Here is a 25,336-nt window from a genome sequence, read left to right as displayed (position 1 = left end):
GAATTCTCTCTGCTCTCACAGTGCTGGCACACCTTGAACTTGGTGCACTGGAAGGGAAAATTCCTGACAATTACATTAAGCCCAGAGTAGATACCCTTCGGCGCCCCCCAGCCAGCTTTTCCCAGCTGTGCCCCACCTCCGCTTCCAGCTTTGCTCTGCCGAAACAACACAGGGAGAAGGGAAGAAAATCACATATGAAAAAGTTCAGATGGATACACCCCCAGGAAATATTTGGCTAATTCTATAAGAATCCAAGGTGCAGAAAGGTTGAAAATTAGTTCATTCTCCAAACTTCTGAGAGTGGGATATAAGTCAATCACAGAATTCTAGACTGGGAGGGGCTTTATGGATCAGCTAGCCTAGTGCCCTCATTTTATGGACCAGGACCCAGAAGCTTCGAGGCCCGCAGTCCTGGGCAAAAGGATGTCTAGAACTCACGTCTTGTCTCCTAGAACCGGGCTGTTTTCACCACACCCGACACTTTGCTGTGTGAATCAAAAGCTCCTGCTGGGACCAAGAATCCGGACTAAGAAGCACTGCTCAGTAACTTCCCATTGACGCTGCGGCACCTGGAACAGGCGTGCTCCCCAAATTCACTCGTGGGCTCTCACCCCCGGGGTGGCCTCCAGGGAAATACACAATCGGGAATGTGCTCCAAGCTGAGAAGCAGATCATCTTCCTCAGACCTGGGGCTGGAAGCATGGCAAGGAAAGCACCCTTCATTCGTCCGGTGAGGGCCCAGCTACGCACGCAGAGGGCAGAGACGCCGCGACACAGGTGGCGCGCGGCGACCTCGGCCACCTGTGCCATACTGGGCTGCCGCTCCTGTCCCTGGTGAGATTTTTGTTTCAAAAGCCAGAGTTTTCTCTGTTGCTCATCGAGTCTCGACTGCTGCGAAGGTGTGGGCCACATCCTCTGCCAGCAAAGCGCGAAACCCGTCAACTTCCCTCCGACAACAATCAAGGGCTCGGAGGGGACACCGAGAAGGGGACACCGGCGCTCGTGGGCGCCAGGGCCCGACCCCAGCCGCTGCCGGGGCACCCCACCCCGCCGCAACGCATCCCAGCCCGCAGGACCCGCTTTCTCTTTCCAGGAACCCGCCTGCTCTGCCTCGGAGGGTCGCTCGCTGCCTCGGCCCGACGGCGCAGTTCCTCACTTAGGGGCGACCCCCGCCCCCGACGGCCCCCCCAAACCCTGCAGCCCGTCCCCCTCCCCGCCCCGGGCAGGGGCGCCCCGGACCTCCCACCCCTGGGATGGCGGGCCCCGAACCTTCCAACCCAGGGCTGCGCCGACGGCCGGCGGGGGCGAGCGCGTCCCGGGCGCCCGCGGCCCCCGCCCCGCCCCACCGGGCCCCGGGCCCACCTGCGGCGGGGTCGCGAGGTCGTTGCCGCTCCCGCTCCCGCGGGGGGCTCCTCCGCGCCGCCATGGCGGCCGCGGGCTGCTGATGGGCGCGGAGCCTCGACCGCTGGGTCTGTCAGAGGCAGCGGCCGCCGGCCGGCGCCCGGTCTCACTTCCCTGCGGCTGGCGGCCGATAGAGGCGCCGGGAGGGGACCGCAGCCTGCACTCCCGCCCCGGGAGCCCGCTCGTCGACTGACACACCGGGCCACCAATGGGAGGCCGCGGCGGGGGCGGGGACGGGGCCGAGCGGGCGGGCCTTGCAGGGTGGGCGGGGTCTCCGCGCCTTCTGGGTCGCCAGCCCGGGCTGCGCAGAGCCGCTGGTGCTCCGCGGGGCGGGGGTGGGAAAGCTACTGCTGGGATGCAAACGCCGCTTCTCGGGAAACATCCTGGGGAGTCCACCTGGACGGGTCCTACGACCTCCCTGTCACTTTATATCGAAGGCCCACTGAGTGGGAAGGAAGACTGGTGGGTGGGATGGTGTGGGAGAGGGACTGGTCCCATTTTCCTCTCATGGCAAGGTTACAGCATTCCCTTCCCTGGCTCTTTAAAGAAAAAACTACACTGTGGATACATAACACATAATAGAAGGAGAATGAGTGACAACTACAGTACAAAGGACAAAACAACAATACATGGTATTTTACTTACAATAATGGCTAATTGGCATAATTTAAGTCACTTTGAAAAGTTAAAGATTAAAAAGCTGAATTTAGAAAATAACCAGTAATAACACAAAGCAACATACATTTAAAACACTGACAGAATTAACAGGAGTTACAGAAAAATATACAATGAACCACAGCTATTTCAAATAGGATTTTCTCATAATTAAAAACAAAAAAATCAGTAATGCTATAAAAGCTTTATTTTTTATTGAAGTAAAATTGAGGTATACCATTATAAAAGTTTCCGGTGTGCAACACTGTAATTCAATACACAACGGGATCATCATCAAAAGTGTAGTTATCATCCATCACCACAGAGTCGATCCCTTTTACCCATTTTGCCCACCTCTCAACCCCTTCTCCTCTGCTGTATCTCTTCTAGATATAAAAGTTTTAAACTATATTATTATCTAACTTACCTAACAGAAATTTATAGAATACTACATCTGGCAGCTAAAATACATAGTCTTTGGGGCTATAAAACAAGTCTCAATAAGTCACAAAGGATCATATGTTCTGTGAACATACATAAATGAATAAATGCTTTCGCGAAGAATAATGAGATAATCTTATGTGTTTGAGAATTAGCAGTACGTGTCTAAATGAACACTTGTTTAAAAAAATGCAATGGGAATTTAAAATATATTATTGACAGTATGGAAATAGAAATGTACCTTATCAAAACTTATATGATGGAGGCAAAACAGTCTTTGGATATACTTTATCATTTAAATATGAAAGTTTAAAAAATCAATCAGCTAAGCCTCCATCTCAAGATTCTAAAAAGGAAAAGGGAAAATTTAAAACCCAGAGGAAGAAGAAGGACAAAAAGTAGAATGATGAGAACAAAGATCAAAGATATAAAATAGAGAAAAATAACAAAGCCATAAGCGTTAATCTTTGAAAGTTTAATAAAATTGATAAACTCTGTAGTAGTAGAATAATACCCCCTCCCAAGTTGTATAAGTGTTATTTCCCAGAACCTGGGAATATGTTCCCTTACATGGCAAAGAGACATTGCAGATGCAGTTAAGTCAGGATCTCCATAGCGTTTCCTGAATTACCCTGGTGAGCCAGTGTAATCACAAAGGTCCTTATTTTGAAAAAGAGTAGACGAGGGAAGCAGAAGTGTCGGAGTCAGAAAAGGAGATGTGACAGTGGAAGCAAAGTGAGAATGATTTCATTTCAGGCTGTAAGTATGGAAGGGGGCCAGTAGCTGAGGATTGGGGAGAGCCTCTAGAAGCTGAGAAAGGCAAGAAACTGGATTCCCAGAATGTGCAGAAGGCATGGGGTCCTGTAAACATTTTAACTGTAGCTTAGTTAGACCTATTTTGAACTGTGATCTCCAGAACTGTAAAATAATAAATTTGTGGTGTTTTAAGTCACTAAGATTGTGTTAATTTGTTACAGCAGCAACAGGAAACTAAGAGAAACCCTTAGCAAGACTGATAAAAAAATGTAAAGTGCACACATATTAACGTTAACTGAAAGCAGTATAGTGGTGCCAATACACATATTTTCAAATTAAAGGAGAATAAGAGAATAGTGTATTTCCTTCTTGATTTTCAATACTGTATTTAGCAAAAACCAACTTTATTTATTAGCATAAGGACATAGGGGCGACAATGAAACACAACAATCATAAGGAGAAAAAAGAAAAGAAAACAAAATGTACTATTTAATTAATTGTAAATGGATTAAAAAAATCATCCATTTTTAATTTGCTGTTTGTTAACTTTTTTTTTTTAACATCTTTATTGGAGTATAATTCCTTTACAGTGTTGTGTTAGTTTCTGCTGTATATCAAAGTGAATCAGCTATACATATACATATAGCCCCAGATGCCCTCCCTCTTGCCTCTCCCTTCCCCCGTCCCTATCCCACCCCTCTAGGTGGTCACAAAGCACGGAGCTGATCTCCCTGTGCTTGACTATCTTTTTAAAACAGCAAGATGTCCGGATCCTAATATCAATAAAACAAATTAGGACCATAAATGACTCCATTAAAATAAATCTGTTGCCCATAAATTTTCTAGCAACTAATATAAATCAACTTTATTATAAATTGTATAGTACACTCCTGCCAAATTGAGAACTATATATTTTATTTCCATCTGTATTTTGAAGTGTGAATACTAGAAAATTAGCTTTAATAAAAGCTCAATTAATCTAAGTAATAATGCCTAAATATCTCTTGGTGTGAAGGGTCTTGAAACACATGACTTTCCATCCCAATGCCAGTTTTGTCTAATCATCTTATGGGCAAAATTTATGTCATATTTTTACTTTGAAAAATCTATTTGGAACAAAGAAAACTATAGTTAGGCAACAATTCCTGTATTGTTGCAAATTAGCAACTGTTATCACAACAACAACAATAAAATGTACTTTGACTCCAATGTAATTATGTACTTAATTTTTCTCTTTTTTAGTTTTCAAGAACCATTTTTTATTAAACCCACATAAGAAAATTTACTTATCGGTGTTATTTCTATTTAATTTACAAGAAGACTGAAGCAACAGTTATGTCACTATTATATATTGCTTAAATTTTTTCACTGATTTTCTGTTAGAGTTATTTGGAAAGTTTATAGTCCTTAAATTTCGATTAATGTCCTCACATTTTGTTGCATGTGTGCTCAGTTCTCCCCAAAATTATTTGAACTTGACCACTCTGAATATAAAGCTGGCATTCAAGTCAATCAAAAAATTACTTATGTCTTTGGTGAAATGTCTATTTACGTCTTCCGCCCATTTTTTAATTGGATTGTTTGTTTTTTTTGATATTGAGCTGCACGGGCTGTTTGTATATTTAGGAGATTGATCCTTTATCTATTGTTTCATTGGCAAATATTTTCTCCCATTCTGAGGGTTGTCTTTTCATCTTATTTATGGTTTCCTTTGCTGTGCAAAAGCTTTTAAGTTTAATTAGGTCCCAGAAGACATACAGATGGCCAAGAGGCACACGAAAAGATGCTCAACATCACTAATTATTAGAGAAATGCGAGTCAAAACTACAGTGAGGTGATACCTCACACCGGTCAGAATGGCCATTATCAAAAAATCTAGAAACAATAAATGCTGGAAAGGGTGTGCTGAAAAGGGAACCCTCCTGCACTGTTGGTGGGAATGTAAGTTGATACAACTATGGAGAACAGTGTGGAGGTTCCTTAAAAAACTAAAAATAGAACTACCATATGACCCAGCAATCCCACTACTGGGCATATACCCTGAGAAAAGCATAATTCAAAAAAGAGACATGTACCACAGTGTTCACTGCAGCACTATTTACAATAACCAGGACATAGAACTAACCTAGATGGATAAAGAAGATGTGGCACCTATAGACAATGGAATATTACTCAGTCATAAAAAGAAACGAAACTGAGTTATTTGTAGTGAGGTGGATGGACCTAGAGTCTGTCATACAGAGTGAATTAAGTCAGAAAAAGAAAAACAAATACGTATGCTAACGCATATATGGAATAGATTCCATATATGCAATCTAAAAAAAAAAAAAAATGGTACTGATGAACCTAGTGGCAGGGCAGGAATAAAGATGTAGACATAGAGAATGGACTTGAGGATATTGGGGTGGAAGGGAAAGCTGGGGCGAACTGAGAGTAGCATTGACATACATACACTACCAAATGTAAAACAGTTTGCTAGTGGGAAGAAGCAGCACAGCACAGGGAGATCAGCTCGGTGCTTTGCGATGACCTAGAGGGGTGGGATAGGGAGGATGGGAGGGAGGCTCAAGAGGGATATGGGGATATATGTATGCATATGGCTGATTCACTTTGTTGTACAGCAGAAACTAACACAGTATTGTGAAGCAACTATACTCCAATAAAGATCTATTTAAAAATTACGTATGATTTAAGTGAAATTCATTAAGACTAAGTACTTAATGAAAATTAGCAAGGTGTTTCATCTCTCTTCAGAAACAAATATCCATTTTTACCTTTACTTGATATATCTGAAGTAACGTATATAGATTTGCCTTTGAATATTACATTTCTTCCATCTGGTCCACTACTATTTTGGAAAGCTTGGTCCTTTCTGAGTGAGAAACATAAGATTTGAAATGATTAAGGTCCATTTATAACATTACTATTTGCTTAAATTTTATATCATTATCTGTCATTATTGAGTAGAATGCATCACCCCTGAAGGAGGCATATGAGTCTAATGGTAAAAATATAAGGATGAGGCATATATTTAGGTCATGGATAACTCAGCAGGTAATGAAGAACGGAGGAGGCATTTAAAATCCCCTACATTTGAAAATCTTGTAAGCCAAAAGATGATTCTTAAACTACAGAAAATGTTATGTGTTTATCTAATTGCTTGATAGTGTTTCTTGTTTTCTTTCATAAAGATGCATGGTACTGCTATTGGGGAAATTAAATTTACTTAGACCGCATGAAATCGTAAAATAAAACAGTACTAATTATTACTAATACTAATACTATGAGAAGAAGAAGGAGAAGAAGGAGAGGAAGAGGGGAAAATTCAATTGTAATAATTTCCATTTTTAAGTATTTTATGTCCCAAGCTCTCTGCTATGTGGTATATGTGAATTAACTTATTAAATCATCTCACCAGACTTGTGGGTAAGTACTACACTATATAAGATTCTTTTGCCTGAAAAAAATAGAAAATCCCAATTCAGTAAGAAAAATTTATTACCTCATATAGCAAAGACTCTAAAGGTCAGGCACCCCCAGGGTTGTTTAATTCAGTGGCTGAATGATGTCATCAAGAACCCAGCTCTTTTCGTTATTTTCTGACCTGCCCTCCTCAGCACCTTTGTTCTCAGCCTTCCTCCCTTCATGAGAGTAAAATGGTTATGACTCTGTGTGTAAGCATGAGAACGTGTAGTAGAAAATGTGGGTAACTCTTCTTGCGTGAGTTTTCTTTTTTAAAGGGGAAACTTTCCCCAGACTCTTTCCAGCAGACTTCTCCAAATGTAAATGAAGATGAATACAAATTTAACCATGATTAAAATATATTTTTTATCTTTAGGGTAGGATCAAAGTTTCATAATCATCCCTACATCTATCACTGGCAAAGAGAATAAGATTTTAATGATCAGCTTAGAGTACGCAGGATTTAACAGTGAGTCTATGGGAGAGAATTAAAAACATGAACAAAATAACCAAGTAGGGAGATTGAAAGTGAGGTAGGCAACCACTTATGTCTTCTACAGATATTATCTTTACTTTCTAGATAATCAAACAAGGGATAAAAGAAATGGTGAGATTAACATTATTGGGACAGGAAGTTGCAGAATATGAATTCAATGACACGTTGAAGGGTTGGAGAGATTTAGTAGCTTGTCCCAATAAGACAATGCACAGTAATGTGTTAGAGGAGGAAAAAATAAAAGAAAGACATTTCCCTGGACTTAAGAAGGTGATGCCTGTGCCAGAATTCATATCATTAAGTTATTTTCTGGACCAGACATTTATTTCAGAGATCTAACTAATATTTTTACTGTCTTTTTTTTTTTTTCTATTTGAGGTAAGAGATTCTAGAGCATATTTGAATGTTGATGTGATGATCCAATACACAGGAAGAGATTAAGGAAACAGAGAAAATCAAGTAACGGCAGGAGAAATTTCTTTCATAAGTCACTAGTAGAGGATAACAAGAATAATTACTGAGAGATTTAAAAGAAAGAAAGCCCTTCCAATGTTTGAGAAGAATGAGAAAACATGGATATACTCAGTAAAGTCTGGAAAATTATTCATAGAAGACAATGCAGCCAGTGTTTTAGTTCACATCCTCATTATTATCCTCAATTTTTAATTTTTCATCTTTATTCACCTCTTTATTCTTCACATGTTTCTCCTCATATACTAAGTATTAATTTTCATGTTCCTTATAAAAATTAAAATACTATTCTGGGGAAAATGTTACTAGAAATCTTTATATACTTACACAAACCTTAGAACTCAAGCACATCATAATGAAAACATGAACTAAGACAAATATATAGTGCTTGAACGGCATCAAATTTTATTGTGTTAAACTGTGTAAAACTTTCCTATAAAAAAATGTAAAGGTTTATATTAAGAAGTCAGAGTGCCATTGTACTTTAATCAGGCGCTCATCTAAATGGAAATGAGCAAGACTAATTTTGTAGAATTTAGATGCTGAGCTGAACCAAACTTATTATAAAAGAACTGGTGAATCTATCACAGCAAAGGTAAGTAACTATCTTGTAAAGTAAATTCATCTATAATGCAATAAAAAAATGTATTAAATCCAAGGATGAGAGATTTGTTGCTGCCCTTGAATATACATTCAAATACCTTTAAAAAAATCTGCCTGAAGGCCCCCCCAGGTGTGTGGTTAGACCAGGAGTATAGGGGGGAACTGAAGCCTTAAAGCCCACTTAAAGCCAACAAAAGATCAGAAAGAAAAATTAAGGAAACAATCCTATTTACCATCACATCAAAAGAAATAAAATACCTAAGAACAAACTTACCTAAGGAGACAAAAGAACTGTACTCTGAACACCATAAGATGCTGATTAAAGAAATTAAACATGACACAAACAGTTGGAATGATATACCATGTTCCTGGAATGGAAGAATCAATATTGTTAAAATGATCATATAACCCAAAACAATCCACAGATTCGACGCAATCCCTATCAAATGACCAATGGCATTTTTCACAGAACTAGAACAAAAAATTTTTTAATTTGTATGAAAACACAAAGACCCCTATTAGCCACACCAACTTTAAGAAAGAAAAACAGAGCTGGAGGTAAGAGACTTCCTGACTTCAGACCATACTACAAAGTTACAGTCATGAAAACAACATGGTACTGGCACAAAACAGAAATATAGATCAATGGAACAGGAAAGAGAGCCCCGAAGTAGACCCAGCCACCTATGGTCAATTAATCTATGACAACAAAGGCAAGAATATGCAGTAGAGAAAAGACAGCCTCTTCAATAAGTGGTGCTGGGAAAACTGGACAGCTACATGTAAAAGAATGAAATTGAACATTCTTTAACATCATACGCAAAAATAATCTTAAAATGAGTTAAAGACCTAAATGTAAGAATGGATACTATAAAACTCCTAGAGGAAAACATAGGCAGAAGACACTTTGACATAAATTGTAGCAAAATCTTTTTGGAACCACCTCCTAGAGCAATGAAAATGGAAACAAAAATTAACAAATGGGACTTAGTTAAACTGAAAATCTTTTGCACAGCAAAGGCAACCATAAAGAAAATGAAAAGAGCCTACAGAATGGGAGAAAATATTTGCAAACGATGTAACCCATGAGGGATTAAACTCTAAAATATACAAACAGCTCACACAGCTCAATATAAAAAGAAAAACTCAATGAAAAAAATTGCAGAAGATCTAAATAGACATTTCTCCCAAGAAGACATAGAGATGGCCAACAGGCACATGAAAGGATGCTCAAATCGCTAATTATTAGAGAAAGGTAAATCAAAACTACAATGAGGAACCACCTCGCACCAGTGAGAATGGCCATAATCAAAAGGTCTACAAACAATAAATGCTGGAGAGGGTGTGGAGAAAAGGGAACCCTCTTACACGGTTGGTGGGAATGTAAAATGGTACAGCCACTATGCAGAACAGTATGGAGGTTCCTTAAACAACTAAAAATAGAACTACCATATGATCCAGCAATCTCACTTCTGAGCACATATCTAGAGAAAACCATAATTCAAAAAGATGCATGCACCCCAGTGTTCACTGCAGCACTATTTACAATAGCCAGGACATGGAAGCAGCCTGAATATCTATCGACAGATGAAGGGACAAAGAAGATGTGGTATATATATATATGTATATATATAAAAATGTATAAAACGGAACACTACTCAGACATGAAAAAGATGAAATAATGCCATTTTCAGCAACATGGATGGAACTAGAGTTAATCATACTAAGTGAAGTTAAGTCAGACAGAGAAAGACAAATACCATATGATATCACTAGAGTGTGGAACTTAAAAAAAGAAAAAATGATACACATGAACTGATTTACCAAACAGAAACCAACTCACAGATAAAGAAAACAAACTTATGGTTACCAAAGGGGAAAACAAACTTATGGTTACCAAAGGGGAAATGTGGGGGGGAGGAATAAATTATGAAGTTGGGAGTAACATATACATACTACTATATATAAGATAGATAAACAACAAGGACCTATGTATAGTACAAAGAACGATACTCAATATTTTGTAATAAACTGTATTACAAAAAAAAATGTTACTTTGCTACACTTGTAACTCACACAACACTGTAAATTAACTATACTCCAATAAAAAAAAAACTGCCTGAAATTAAAAATAGTAATAATACTTTAAAATCATCTGTAGCCATGATTCTTTATGAAATGTAAAAAGTGACCAATATTTTTGTATCATTGTTAATTACATATATATTTTTTGCTCTATTTCTTTGATGTGATTTGGAAACTTCAGACAAGGATATTCATCCCCTCAATGCTTAGTCTAATGTATAGATAGACCTACTATAATCAATCTTTCAGGTAACATAAACATACAGGTCTACTCGTGTATAATTAATTTTCAAAAATAACACTTTCTAAATACAGACATAGAGGAAATATTTACAGGGAATTTTCATTATAAAGAAAAACTCAAATTACAATTTTAAACAGACCACTGAGCAAATCATTTTGAAATACTTGATCAGGTATTTAGAGGTTACTATAACAATAATCAGATCTCCCTCAAATACAGTAGTATGTATGTGTCTATATATCTATACATATATATATATATATTGTATTAAAAAACTTTAAAGTAATTTTTCCCACCCCAATGGATAGTGTATATCTCCAACCCAGTTAAATCTTACCCTCTTTCAACAAAAATTAAACAAAAAAGTGTTTGTGGTTTCTAACACCTTGTCTTCAAAACAAAACAACAACCAAAACAACAGAAACAAAACAAAAAATAAAAGCAGCGTACCTACTAGTTATGTCAGGGTCATTAAAACCCCAGGGAGTCCAAAACCCCAAGGGGCACGTCTGGATGGAAGCTGCCTCCCTTTGCCGGAAGCTCCAAATTACAAAAATATCAGCTGCAAAAATTTTCCTTGACTGCTGGAAGATTGGAGCATTGTAAATTAGACCACAGAGTTCCAATAAACCTTAACTGGAAAAAAAATGTCTAGCACACTCTAGTGAATCTTGGTCTCTATTTTGATGATTCATCTAGTGAGTCATATTCCTGGAAAGATTCTCTAGGGTCCCACAAAGGCTCACGCTTATTGTCCAAGGCTAGAACTCTTATGCACAGTCACATCCAGTCTCTGTTTTGGGGGTCTGCCACTGTGCCTGGGTGGCTGGTGCTGCAAAGACTCAAAACATAACCACAGAGGAATAATCTAGACAAACCAACAGGTCCTGGAGATATTTCTGGATCTCAAATAAAGATGCCCTCTTGCTTCCTCGTGAGTTCCCCTCTGAGGTCTTTGGAGCCTTTAATGTGAGTGGACTTCATTCTGGACAATCTAGAAAGAGGTTCTAATCATGTTTTTCGTCCAAAGAGAAGATACCAGGTTCATAATCTGTGATAACATCATCCCCTCCTCTCAAGGAGTATCTGCAACAGGATGCAACACTATCTGTTCTAGCTATTGCCACCACTGTTGTAACTTTTTCTGGGGCAAAAAGATCCCTAATCCCTTTCAGTCAGCATCACTGAGAAGGGGCCAGGCCATGGAAAAGTCTGAAAAAGAATGGTAATCCAAAAGATAGTTTGCATTTTCTCCTAGACACAAAAATACTAGTGACTTCTCTACCAATTGATACAGGAATATTTTTTCCTGTCTTCTAAATATTCCATTATACTTGAATAAATCAAGCTCCCTGACTCTTCATTAGGGGCCCAGGGAATAACACCCCGTACTTCCCATTCTATAATAATGGTTTTGACATTTTTATTTCTATCTCTTTTCCATAGTCTACAAGCTTTAAGAGGAAGCACACAATGTACCTTATATTTACCATAATTTCATTGTATAGCACAGTGCCTGACCTGATATAGTATACACAAAAAATACTTCTTAGTTAAATGAATGTATCAAAATTTTCCCATCAGTAAGTCATGCCAACTAGCTAAAAGTTTAGGGTTTTGTCATTCCATACTTCTTCTTTTCCAAAGTGCATGAAGTAGAAATTAGCCCTTTCTAAATATTATTGCATGTCTTTACATAACAAGAAAAATAAATAATAAAAAGCGTAGATTGAATTTTTCTTCACGAAACAACAGTTCTCAGTATATGAAACAACAGGATGGAATGCACAACTTGCTTTGGGGACCTCACCTGACTCTCCCTCAGATCATCTTGAAAAATGCACTGTGAATTATATCTTATCAGGTTAACTGACTACTCATTTTAGCTCTAAGTAAATGGCCAAACATAGCTGACATTTAACAGAGAACACAGAAGTAAAGATTGCAATCTTTTAAGTAAGTTTCAGACTTATCAAACATAGCATTTTTCTTGCATATTGCTGTCAGGAAAACTATGAGTAACACTTTTTTTAAAAAAAAATCATCGTTGCCGTCAAAAACTGAAAAACTTTGTAAGTTAATTGGGAAGTAAATTAAGAATCAGCATGTGAAAAATATAAAATCAAAATATTCATTTCACACAAAACCTCTGTGTCATGATTAATAACACTATTTTATAATAATCATGATTTCTCACAGTTTGATCTTTATAGGTTACCATAAGAATGCAGTTGATTAGTGTTTGCATGTATCTTTCTTGGTTATTACCTCTTAATCTCCTTTCTACACAAACAAAGGCATAAGGATATTAAGAAGAAGGAGAAGGAGAAAGAAGAGAACAGAGAGAAGAGGAAGGAGAAAATGAAGACAGAAAAAATATTACATAAAGGAATAGTTACTTTTCTGTATCAATTTAGTTAGGCCACGGCAACCAGATATTTGGTCAAATATTATTCTAGATGTTTCTCTGAGGGTATTTTTTAGATGAGATTAACCTTTAAATCGGTAAACTTTGAGTAAAACGGATTACCCTCTATAATATGGGTGGGCCATAGCTAATTAGCCTCTTAAGGGAATTCTGCCAGCAGACAGCCTTCAGAATCAAACTGTAGCTCTCTCCTTAATTTACTGTCACCTAAGGAAAAGGCCATATGTCTCTCTGCGGAAGAACTGAAGAAATCCTTGTCATATGTACTGACTGCATTGTTGCAAAAAACCCTTTGTTCTAGCTATCTGGCTCTTCACCAATAAATGAGCTATGGATCTTCAAATAGACACAGTTCCAGAAACTGAGTAGAGAATTATGACTTTTTCCTGGAGTGACTACTGTTCTCTTTCTGCTCCGCCATGCGTGCCATTTTCTTGCTGCAGACGTTAACAGCACCCAAGCTGGCTGCCTGTCTCTTTTGCCCTTTGGAACACGATGCTCACTATCTTTACCACCACCTTTAGGTCACATGAACCTTAGCTGCTTTTCTGACATTGGAGGTCACTCCTGTTATTTTGAGATCCATAGATTAACAATTCCAAGTTTGTTACTGCCTCCCTTGTCATCAACTCAGCCTTACGCAAGAGCGCTACCACTTAACCTGTTGTGTTGCCGATGCCGCTCATCAATGCAGTTTGGATGGCCCTGGCGAATGGTATGTATTCTGGCTCCTCCTGAAAACCTCTCCTCTGGTAGGTTTTCTGGACTCACGTAATTTATTCTATCCAGCTTTCTCTCTTCCTGTAGCCTCTTTATTCTGTCATGGCAACTCAGCTATGTCTGTTGCTCAACATGGGACATTTCTTTCTTCATTCTTCTAGAGTGTTGAGATAGCTCTATTTTCTGGGGCCCTTGCCTGAGTGTTCAATCCTCATGTCCTGAGAATTCTTGCTTATGCAGTCTTATATTCTGGCCTACTCAGCAAGTACCCCCAAAGTGCAATCCCTGGGTCATTCCTTCAACTCCTGCTAATATAAGCTAATTCTTATATCTCCTCTATAAGTGTGTATGCTCTTTCTTATCAACACATTCCAGTTGGATTAGGTTGCAATTTAATGTTAATTCCCAGCCTGTGACCCACGGGAGAAGAAATGAATCTCTCGAGGAAAGGTGGTCACCTGTTGCCCTTGTGAGAGAGGCTACTACAGTGTTCTCTGTCAGGCATAAACTGTTAGCTTTCACTAGGAAGGACTGGTGAGTCACCTCTGTGAACTCTGAGGATTCCAGGGCTCCAGCACAGACAACTTCTTCAGGATCATCTGTCTAGAGAATCTATCCAGATATCCCCATCCCCCAATTCAGCTTGACAGGTGTTATTTTCAGCTCTTCTGAAATGTTTTCTGAAGTCCTTTAATAACACTAAAATAAAGCAGATTTTGCTGAGTGCTTTGAAGATGAAAAAGGGTTGCAGAAACTAGTCCACTTAACAGTCATTTGTCATGACATTATCCAGTTGCACAAGTCTCCACCAGACCCTGGAGAAAATATTTTTTCTTCAAGCATAAGATTTTTGGAGTTTACAGAAACTAAATACAAAAGTCATGCTGTAAAATGAAATCTTGAAATCCTCCTATTGCTGTTTGGGAATCAGAGATAGAGTGAATATCAATAAGTCTTAAGACTTATTGTAAGCCAACTGGAAGATCTGACCAACAAAATTGTGCAGTTTTTTCCCCCTTCCTTTAAATACAGGTATATGATTAAGAAGGGTTCCTTTCTCTGAATCTTCTCAGCCTCAAAATGTGACTTTGAGAGAAGAAGAAGAATATTGTGATGTGATGAGTAGTTAAAATGGTTGCTTTGAAATCCATTTGCTTTGAATGGTTGCTTTGAAACGGGAGGCAGCTAAATTTACGTTCTCTTCTTTGAGCTGTAGCTGGCTTTTTTGAAGTCAGTCCCATGCTTGTCTGGTTCAGGGGTCAGTCAGATATTTGGGTAAAATTTATACACAGAGTTTGGGGCTTCTCCTCCCTAACTCTGTACTTTCTGCCATTTTCACCTTCAGATTCCAGAAGCTATGACTGCCCTGAACTCTGTCTTCTAGTTCTCCACAAGAATGAGGCTGATTTCTATTGAAGCTTTAGCCTCCCTGTCAGATGTAACTCTGGAGTAGTCTCAGGCTAAAAGCAAAACAAATGAGAAACTCACCTTTTACCCTGTGGTTTTCTCTGTTTCTAAGTGTTAACTCCCCTCTAGTATCTGCTTTTTATATATTTATTTTTCCAGAAAATATATCCACCTTTTCTTTATTCAACTTAAATCACTGAACTACATCAAGCCAAAAAGCCCTACTATTTTACATGTTATATGCCAGAAAACATACCTCACTAGAATATCGTATAGTAGTAATTTGTTATATTTAGGCCTAGTTAGATAAAGAAACAGTATCGAGCAGAGCTTTTTTAACGAAAAAAGGGAGGAAGAAGCTGCAATTTCCTATTCCTACATTAATAATTTTCATTAGAGTCGGTGTTCTTTGTGGGAAGAGAAGAGAAAACTAAATATAAAACTAGAATTTATGCGTTGGCCAAAATACACAGACCTAGAGGAAAATGTTGTCTAATTAAAAGATCACTGAAAATTATTTGCAGGCTATGATATCTACAATTACTAATCATTCTTATGTATAGTGTTCTATAGAGATTTTTTTTTTTAACATAGAGATTTTCTGAGACTTGACCAGTTTCTCAAGTGTCCCTCCAGGATAAAAAATAGTAATAAAAATAAAATTAAACATTTAATCAGTTTTAAAATTTAAAAATCATTTAAAGTTAATAAGGAGCCATAGAGTATTATTTATTAAGACTGTGAGATAGCAACATTTTAGATTTAAGTATACAGAACATAATAATCCTTTGAGAAAACAAACAAAAATTTAATAGAAGTGTACCATACATATGTTCAAATTAGGAAGTTTTAATTGACATGTGGTGTGGATTTTTTTCTTCATGCCTATTATTAGATTTAATATAGTTTACAGTTCAAAAGATTAAATCTCTTTGTATTATTATGGTTTGACAGTAAACCTGGATTTTCAAGCACATGGGTGACAGTAATGCAACTGGAAAGTTTCAGAGATAATAATACAGACCCATGTAGAGGGTGTAATTGTCCCAGGGGGGTAAGAGACATAGGTGTACTTGCTTATTCATAGACTGGTGACAGTTTACTATGATGCTAATCCTTACTTGTTTGAATGAATTAAATATATTGAAAATGAATGGTCATGAAGGCTGAAACATTTGACGCTAACATCCTAGCAACATTTCTTAGTTTCCTGTTGGTACCGAAGTACAAAATGCTAGGAAATATCAGTGACGTTTATTGAAGCGATTTCCTTTTTCTGTACTTGTGGGTTGATACTTCCAATCAAGTGTTGCTGATTAGATTCTGAAAGCATGTAATTGATTTTCAAACTCTTTACATCCTGGTTGCTATGTTTAAACAGCCACATGAGAAACATTTCCTGAGTCTAGGTAGATTGCTTTTTGTTTTACATGAGCAATAGCTTAAAAGGTGAGTTGACATTTAAAGAAATAAATATTCAAGCACGAGGTACATTTGAAAGTCATTAAGATTAATAAAGGTTTACAATAACATATTATCCTTAAGTGTTGACACAAATACTATGCTGTACTTATCTGACACTAATCTGTCTAACATATGAAGAATGGAAGCAATGATTTGATTTTGACCCAAATAATGATGTAATCATAACCTTTGCAAGAATGAATTAAAGCATATTCTAACCTTTTCATTATTTCACATTTTCACTACCAGAAAATCATTACTCAAAAGGGAAAGGAATGATTTTGCAACGGGGTCTTGCTTAGGGTTATATTTCAATTCCTCATAATGAAACATAAAGAAAGGACAGGAAAAAGAAGGTGAGGACATTCTATCAAATCACTACTTGCAGTGTTTCATATGTAATACTCAGTATAGTTTAAGACTTAACCAAGAGAACAACCCATTATGTCTCAGCAGCAAATCTGTCAATATGCTGATGGAGCAGAGGCATAATATATGTTATTTGAATATTGCAACAGGTAACTTTTATTTGTAAAATGCAAGGAAGATTTTACTTGAAGGGAAAAACTTCACAACCTAAGGATTTAATTAAAAAATATCAAGTGAACAAAAATTCTGAAAGCCTGTGAACATTAAACTAGATGAAAATTACAAACTTTTAATATGAAAAATTAAGTAGATCATCCCTTGATTTGTTGAGCATAATAAAGCTTATTGAAACTAATCAAATGACATTTTTTCTTATGAAGGTCTTTCTGATATATAGCATTGGAAACTTACTTCATTGTTCATGATCATTAATGCTGAATTTAATTTAATTCTATTTATTTTAATATTCAAACCTTTATTAGCTTCTGACACCGGTCAACCCCACTCCTGGGAGCAGTTCCCTCCTATACTTGCAAGATCATTTAATATCTACTTCGTAAGGAAGTCTGCATTTAGACTCAGGTTTGTTTGCTTGATTAATCTGGTGAACTTAAAGACATTGCTTAGTCAAAATTCAAACAACACATGGATTCTAAATTGCTCCAAGGTCAATTCTCAATTCTATACAATTTGCTGATTTTTAAAGGGGGGAAAAAAAAGATTTTCTAACTTTTCTCCAATTGTTTCCAAGGACAACTGACAATTTAATGCTATCATTTACATGTAGGCCAAAACGTGATTTGTTCCTGTCTCCTTTTCATTTAATTCAACTTAAAAAAAAAAAATGTATTGATGGCCCACAATGAGCCAGGTTTTATTTCACTTTCCAAAGATACTTTAGTGAATCAAACAAAGATGCCTGCCTTTGTGGAGCTTATATTCTAGAAGCGACGGGGCAGCAGATAATGATAAACATGGACACATAAATGATATTTTACATTAAAAGGCAATGAGCCTTATGGAATGAAAGAACAAGGAAAGGGTTTTCAATTGTAGGCGGGGCCTGGGGGTGGATTATACTTTTACTTAGGCTGGTATGGGTAGACCTCCTTTTGGTGATAGTTGAGCCAAAAATTTGAAGAAGTGAGGGACTTCACCCATGAAGATATCTGGGGAAAATTGACCCATTCAGAGTCAGAGCAAAATCCTAAATGTGGAACTTGTCTGGTATGTTTGGAGAAAGCTATGAAGCTAGTGTCACCGGAGAAGCAGAAGGTGAACCGGAGCTCCCGCTGCATCTCAGTGATGTGAGATGTCTGAGAACTAAGGGAGGGGTAATCATGTGGGGCTTTTAAGTCACTTTGAAGAGTTTGGTTTATATTCAGAGTGAAATGGGAGCTAATTTAGAAAGACTGAACTTCTGTTTGTTAATGACAATTCTGGCTACCATATAGAGAAGTTGTGGGAGAGGAACTGGGGTCAAATCAGGTCACCTAACGATGAAGCGCTTCCTGTAATTCAGACAGGGAGTGACAGAAAATACAGCCAATCCAAATAAGTACATCTATTTCAGGAAACACCCTGAAGCATCTTTGAATAGGACACTATCTAGTTTACACACCAGTCACATCCGATATTCAAAGGATTTTATAAGGTTATCACTTTAAGTTAAGTTTGGGAACACACATTCACTCCTCTTCTGTGGAGAATGGCTTTTGGCAAGATATTTTTAGTGCCATAACTACATTTCAGTGTGAATTATTTGGTGTGCAGATTATATAAAACGCTTTGACGTATACTATATCAGTACACAGTAAAATCAAAGAGGAGAACTAAGCAGGGCTTAATTCATAGGCCTAGTGTTGCAAACTTCTTTCCCTTTGTCCCTCTGAAATCTGCTTCTCAGAGTTAGACACAATAGGTTGAGCAACAAGCAAGGATTAGGTATGGTTCACATATGATTCCAGAGTTGGTTTATAATCTTGAATGAGAACTGAAAAGTCAAAACCCCTTTACTACAATTCCTTTTCATGTGACTCTTGGGCATGCCATGTTTAAGAGGTACTGTGCCCCACATCCCTTTAGAAATACTAAGTATTTATCTAACTGCCATTCTCCTAGCTCTTTCTAGTCATGGTTCCAAACTGAGCCATGATTTTGAACCATCATTCAACATTTTAACGAGTATGTATTTATGTATCTAGTAAGTTTGGCCAGCCTGGCATTTTCATATGGATTCCCACATATACAGTTTAGGAAGATTACACACATTAAAATGGTTCTTTCTTCCAAAAGTCCCTGTTATATTTACTATAGAGAAAAAAAATTGGATGATCATTTTAACCCTTGCTAATGTTTTTTACAAGATTACAAAAAGTTTTATCTAATAAATAACATAAAATATGTTTTATAAAATATAGATAAATTTTACAAAATATATACAGAGGTTGTATTAATAATTAATAATTAGTAAATAATTAATAACCAATACAAAACCAATCAGGGGGTTGCTGCTCAGATACACAATTATGAGGATAAAAACAGAACAAAAACAAACATCACTGGAATACAGACCCCCCTCAGCTCCACCACTAACTAATAATAGGGATTGTCCTTAAGGACCTCCTGCCTCCCTCTTGCTGTCAGAATCCATTGTTAGCGACACCCTTTCTCTTTCATCCCTCCACATGTGTACAAAACTCCCAGTACAACTGTATTTAGCTGTGTTCTTTCTCATATCAGGTAAAAAGTAATACGCAAATAAATATGTAATCAACGAGGTGAGTTATTTGTCAAATCTTGTGAGTTGCAAGGCCTTCTTAGTATGACAGCTAAGGAGAAATTCAATGTTTATATTAGAAAAAAAATGAATTTAATTATGAAATGTAATCAGCACTCATATGCTGTGTGCCTGCTCCTTGAAAAAAGTTTTGCTAAGTCATGCCTTCAATTTCAAGACCTTACAGTTCATTGGAATGAGGAACTATGAATAGATATGTGCACATCACTACCTCCAGTATAAGACACTGGGAGAGAAGAGCTGGAAGGTAGCACTATAATGCCCTAGATTGCACTAGACATTAAATCTTTACCCATAGGATACCCATTTCATTTTACTAAATGGCTCTCTATAAACCTAGTGAAATGAATGATTTGCCAGATATTGTAAAGAGGGTAGAACTACAGGATTTTATAGTGTAGGTTCAAACTCTTTGCCTGACTCTCGTAGTTTATAAGCTAGTCTCTTGCAGCCTTCACACAATGATGTTAAAAGCAAAGCAGCTACAAATTCCCTACCGTCGTCCTGGGCCCCCGTATCTCCAACCAGGAGTCGCTGAGAGGACAGAGCAAAGCGTCACCCTGCTGAATAGCAATTACTGCTTCTGTAATACCTATAATAACTGGCCCTAGTTTATAAAATTGAAACAAATTGCTTACAAGTGATTATTTTCAAGCAACATAAATAGTTTAAAGCTACTGCATCTGAAAAGTTAATTACCCTGAGTGCAACTCAGCATAATTTGCCTTTATAAAATATTTTATATTAAAAACCAGGCTGTTCACTAATGTCAGACGAAGGATTGTTCCCTTTGTGACAAGTTCACTTTTAATTTGCTTTTATTAATTATTTACTGATCCTATTAATAAAGAAAAACTGGAAATATATTACATAGCCTTTTATTTTTGGAAATTGAGATATATTTAGAACTAAAGAGGAAATGAAGGAAGTAAATGTTCTCGTAATTCTTCACTCTCTGGCCGCTTCTATTCCAGAGACAGGAACAGCCCCCAAGACCACACTGTGAATTCGTCTGAGAATATCAACTGGGCTCAGAAACTTCCTCTCCCCCGCCCTCCAGCAAAACACATTTTATAACCAATCTTAACGAGCTGCAGTCTAGTGACTGTCAGTGGTCATACCAACAAAGCTGACAAATTAATGTACCTTAAAGCATAGTTAAGTGGTAATAGCAGTGCTGTTTTCTCAGAGAATGTTTGCATTTCAGTAGGGACTCCAGGTTACCCCAAAGGAATTGACAATTAATAGTGAAGCTATACAAATGGCACTGATCAGAAATACCTATACAAATGGGACAGGATTAAGGTATATATATTTTTTCTACATATATTTGCTCCTACAATTTCAATTAGGTAATGATTTTCTGTTTTCTTTCTCAATGGACATTTGTTGTAGGAAAGCAGAAAAAAGCAGCTTAAAGCCAAAGACTTTTCCAGTATTTTATAAAATCTGAAATTGAATAAAGAGGTAGGTGTTCCACGTTAGAAATAAAGAGGATGATAACTTTGGGAAAGACAAGCCAACGACGGGCTGGTTTTCCCCAAGGATGAAAGCAGGTTGGAAGAACCTGAGGATTGTGAGAGTCGTGAGCCGACCTCCACCTGTTTGTGGGGAGGAGGCTGGGGGTGAGCTCGGGCTTATGGAAAAGGATGGAACTGAGCAACGTGGACGCTGGATCCCCACCCAGGAGCATCTGTATTGACCTAGTTCCTGAGCACGGCCCAGAAGCAACAGAGCTAATGGGAATGTGTCCTATAATACCTTGGGGCCATGTAAACATGTAAAGCACTGCGTTGTGCTGGAGTGGAAGTGTGCGCCCCACTAATTGCGTTTAAATTGTACTTCTCCCATTCCTAGTAACTCTATTTTTGCATCCACACCCCAATCTCTCAGCTTCTGTCTTTCTAGGTGTCTCCTTGAGCGCTATACATCACAGCAGATGCAAAGCAGGGTGTGATACATCTTTCTGGAGCATCAAGTTTTTTTTGTTTTAAAGTATTTATTTATTTATTTATGGCTGTGTTGGGTCTTAGTTTCTGTGCTAGGGCTTTCTCTAGTTGTGGCAAGCGGGGGCCACTCTTCATCGCGGTGCGCGGGCCTCTCACTGTCGCGGCCTCTCTTGTTGCGGAGCACAGGCTCCAGATGCACAGGCTCAGTAACTGTGGCTCACGGGCCCAGCTGCTCCGCGGCACATGGGATCTTCCCAGACCAGGGCTCGAACCCGTGTCCCCTGCATTGGCGGGCAGATTCTCAACCACTGCGCCACCAGGGAAGCCCGAGCATCAAGTTTATTAACTAGAATTGGAAGAACCAAGGAGTCCTTGGAACAAGAACTATCCCCCTCCCCCACCAACACGGAAGACAGAAGAGTGGGGGAGGGGAGACGTGACCCAGGAATGACAGTCCAGTCTCTGAAGTTTCACCCAGGTGGGGGTTGAGGGGCAGACCTGCAGCCACGGTGGCCTCGCCTTCGGTCGCCCGGGCTGCTCCGGACCATCCTCTGAGCTGGCCAGGGTCTTGGATACGATGCTTCTGAAGGCCGCGCAGAGAACACCCTCATCTTCCCCTGCACCGGGCCCCAGGGAGCGCGGCGGCCTGACCTTCCTGCCTCGGTCATGCATGGGGTTCACATGGGCTCACTTTATTATGACGCCGCATGCTGGGCAGCTTGCAACAAAGATGTTTCAAAACAAAGTTCCAGATTCTCCTAGCCACCCCTTGCTTTTTCTGGCTGTGGCCAGAGGGAGTGGATGAGGACACACTCTCAGGCTGCCCAGTGTGGGAGGACCCTCCAGTGTTGAACACACCCGGGGGGCAGCTGGTTCCCTCTGGGGCTCCAATCCTGCTGCTGGTGGAGGGGGATGTCCCAGTGCCACACTGGGGGGCTGGGCTGGGGGTGGCAGTCCTCGACTGCAGGCTGGGTGGGGGACAGGCAGACTCACCGGTCTTCTGCCCCGCCTGCTGGTCTTCCTGCAGCTGCACGTTTTCTCCCTGGTAGAGCCACCTGCTTTTCAGGGGGGACACCACAGGGCTTGGAGAAGGCTCGAGTTCACTGCCGCTGAGGTCCCCGCGACAGAAGGGCCTCACAGTTACGATGGAGGCCCCTACCTGGGGTTTCTTGGCGCTCACACTGCCTGTTCCAGCATCCTGGATCTGGTCGCAAGTCAAGCCCGGAGTCGTCACCGTTGTCACCTTCAGGTCCTCTTCACAGGGTGGCTGCAGTGGCTCCTTCTGGCCCATGTTTAACCAAGCATGCCTCATGAGGTCAGGTAAGGTGCCTCTGTCACTGGGGTTGAGGGCAATCATTTTTTGTAATAGATCCCTTATCTCCAAAGACAGATAAGGTGGGATGTGGTATTTCCCTTGTAGGACTTGCTTCCGCAGCTCCTGGTAGTCTTTTCCCCAAAAGGGCTGGCACCCAGTTACCATGGCGTAGAGCACTACTCCCAGGCTCCACACGTCCACCGCAGGGCCGCTGTAGCTCTGCCCCAGGAAGATTTCCGGGGCAGAGAAAGGGGGTGTGCCGCAGATTGTGTCCATTTGTCCAGAGTCATCACACTTGTTGCTGAAGCCAAAGTCTGTAAGTTTGATATTCATGTTGGAATCAAAGACGAGGTTCTCTGGCTTCAGGTCCCGATGCACGATGCCCCTCTGGTGGCAGTGCTGCAGGGCGGAGAGCAGCTGCTGGAACGGGCCTCGGGCCTCCGCCTCTGTCATACGGTCATGGATCTTCAAATACTGGCACATGTCCCCCCCACTGAGGTACTCCATCACCAGAATAAATGCCTCCTCTGTGTTAATCGCCCCCAGCAGTTTTACAATATTGGGGTGATTCAGGAGCTTCATACTGCACACTTCCCGGAAAAGTGCCTGGGCACTTGCGACGCTCTGACGCCTTTTCTTAACCACCTTGAGAGCCACCTGTGTCCCGGTCAGAATGTGCCGCGCCAACTTCACTTTACCGAAGGTGCCTTCACCAATTGTGCAGAGGATCTCAAAGCCATCAATATGAGCCTCCTTGTCAGCAGAGTTGGCTGTAAGGCCCTGCATCATGGTGACCTGCTAACTACACTGACTGACAGCACTACCTAGCAACGCTAAGTACGCTAACTAACAATGCTAACTGTACTAACAGTGCTAAGTGTGCTGTCTCTACTAACAACGCTAACTACGCTAACTGTACCAACGGCGCTAACTAGCACTAACTACACTAACTATGCTAATCAAGTATTAACTACACCAGCTATGCTAACTATACCAACAGTACTGACTATGCTAACTGTACTAATCTAGCAATACTAACTAAAATTAAGATACAAATGAGAAAAAGAACAAAGGAAGAAAAGAAAGCAGAAGAAATGGAAAAGAAACACCATAAAATTGAGAAGAAGAAATTTAAAACTAAAAGAAATGATAAAGAGAGAAAAGTGAGAAGAAGGCAAAGAAGAAAGAAAAATGAGAAAAATAAAAAAGAGTAGAGAAAAGAGAAAAACAAATCAACAAAATGGCAGAAACAAGGAAAAAACAAGCTAACTGTAGGTCCAAGGCCGTCAGGTCACCAAAAGCAGCTTCCTGGGCTCTAAGGACCAAAAACCTGGGCCCAGCTGCCCCTTTTACAGGGCTCTGTGAAGTACATCACAGTGGTGCACTCTGAGGTCAGAGCAAGAAATGGACGCATCACAGCTGGGGGTAAACCACAGGGGTTTTCTCACTTCTTGAGTTCAAGGCCCCTTTACACTTAGGAAAAAGGATCCCAAAGAAATTTTTCTTTACGTGTGTTATTAGACATTGGTATTCACTTTGTTATAAATTAAAATCTGTAGAATACTTCAGTGGCCTTTTTATTTCTCGTTTGAAAATCTGTAATAATTTTAAAGACCTCATAATGTCTACACTTGAAATATTCAATTCCTTTTCCTTAAATTCTGGTCTCAAAATAATGTTACAACTTAACTGACTTCACGATACTATACAAAATGTTCTGCCGCATAAGACACGATAAGGTACATTATGAAAGTTCTATGAAGCTGAGAGAAGATTTGCCAGGAAGGTCATGAGCAGATTTCTCATCAGGAGACTCGGAGGCCAGATGGCATGGCTCAATGTACTTCAAGTGTTGAAGGAAAGAAACCGTCAACCAAGAATCCTATATCTAGCAAAACTTTCCTTCGAAAATGAGGGAGAAATCAAGACATTCCCAGTTAATCAAGAGTTGAGAGAGTTCTTAACCACCAGACCCGCCTGCCACAGGGAGTTCTTCAGGTTGGAGTCAAGGACCCTGCACAGTAGCTCAAAGCCTTATGAAGAAATAAAGACCTCTGGCAAAAGTAGATAGACGGGCGATGAGAAAAGCTAATACTGTTGTAACTTTGGTTTGTAGCTCCACTTTTTGTTTTCTATTTGATTTAAGAGACTAATATATAATAAAGCACACCACACACATAGAAATCAAAAAAAAAATCTATACCTAAAGCTATTACTAGAATTAAAAAATTTCACACATCTTATTAATATATACACTTGATGAAAAAAGCA

At 39.4% G+C, this 25,336-nt stretch overlaps 1 protein-coding gene and 1 long non-coding RNA gene across 3 annotated transcripts in view; both read right to left on the bottom strand.

The window, feature by feature from the left end:
* LOC309654047 overlaps positions 1 to 25,336 on the bottom strand; it is a 97,948-nt gene that overhangs the window by 68,330 nt on the left and 4,282 nt on the right. The window lies entirely within an intron of this gene.
* On the bottom strand, positions 541 to 23,854 carry LOC309654046 (uncharacterized protein; the record flags this gene model as incomplete). Its single annotated transcript, XM_082478711.1, has 4 exons — positions 541 to 915; positions 1,363 to 1,797; positions 20,299 to 20,408; positions 23,764 to 23,854. The coding sequence occupies 4 exons, from the start codon at positions 23,852 to 23,854 to the stop codon at positions 541 to 543; spliced, it is 1,011 nt and encodes a 336-aa protein (XP_082334837.1).

Source organism: Balaenoptera physalus (genome assembly GCF_965194825.1).
Source record: "Balaenoptera physalus genome assembly, contig: HAP1_SCAFFOLD_1803, whole genome shotgun sequence".
NCBI classification, from domain to species: domain Eukaryota; kingdom Metazoa; phylum Chordata; class Mammalia; order Artiodactyla; family Balaenopteridae; genus Balaenoptera; species Balaenoptera physalus.
This window is presented reverse-complemented; position numbering and strand designations above follow the sequence as displayed.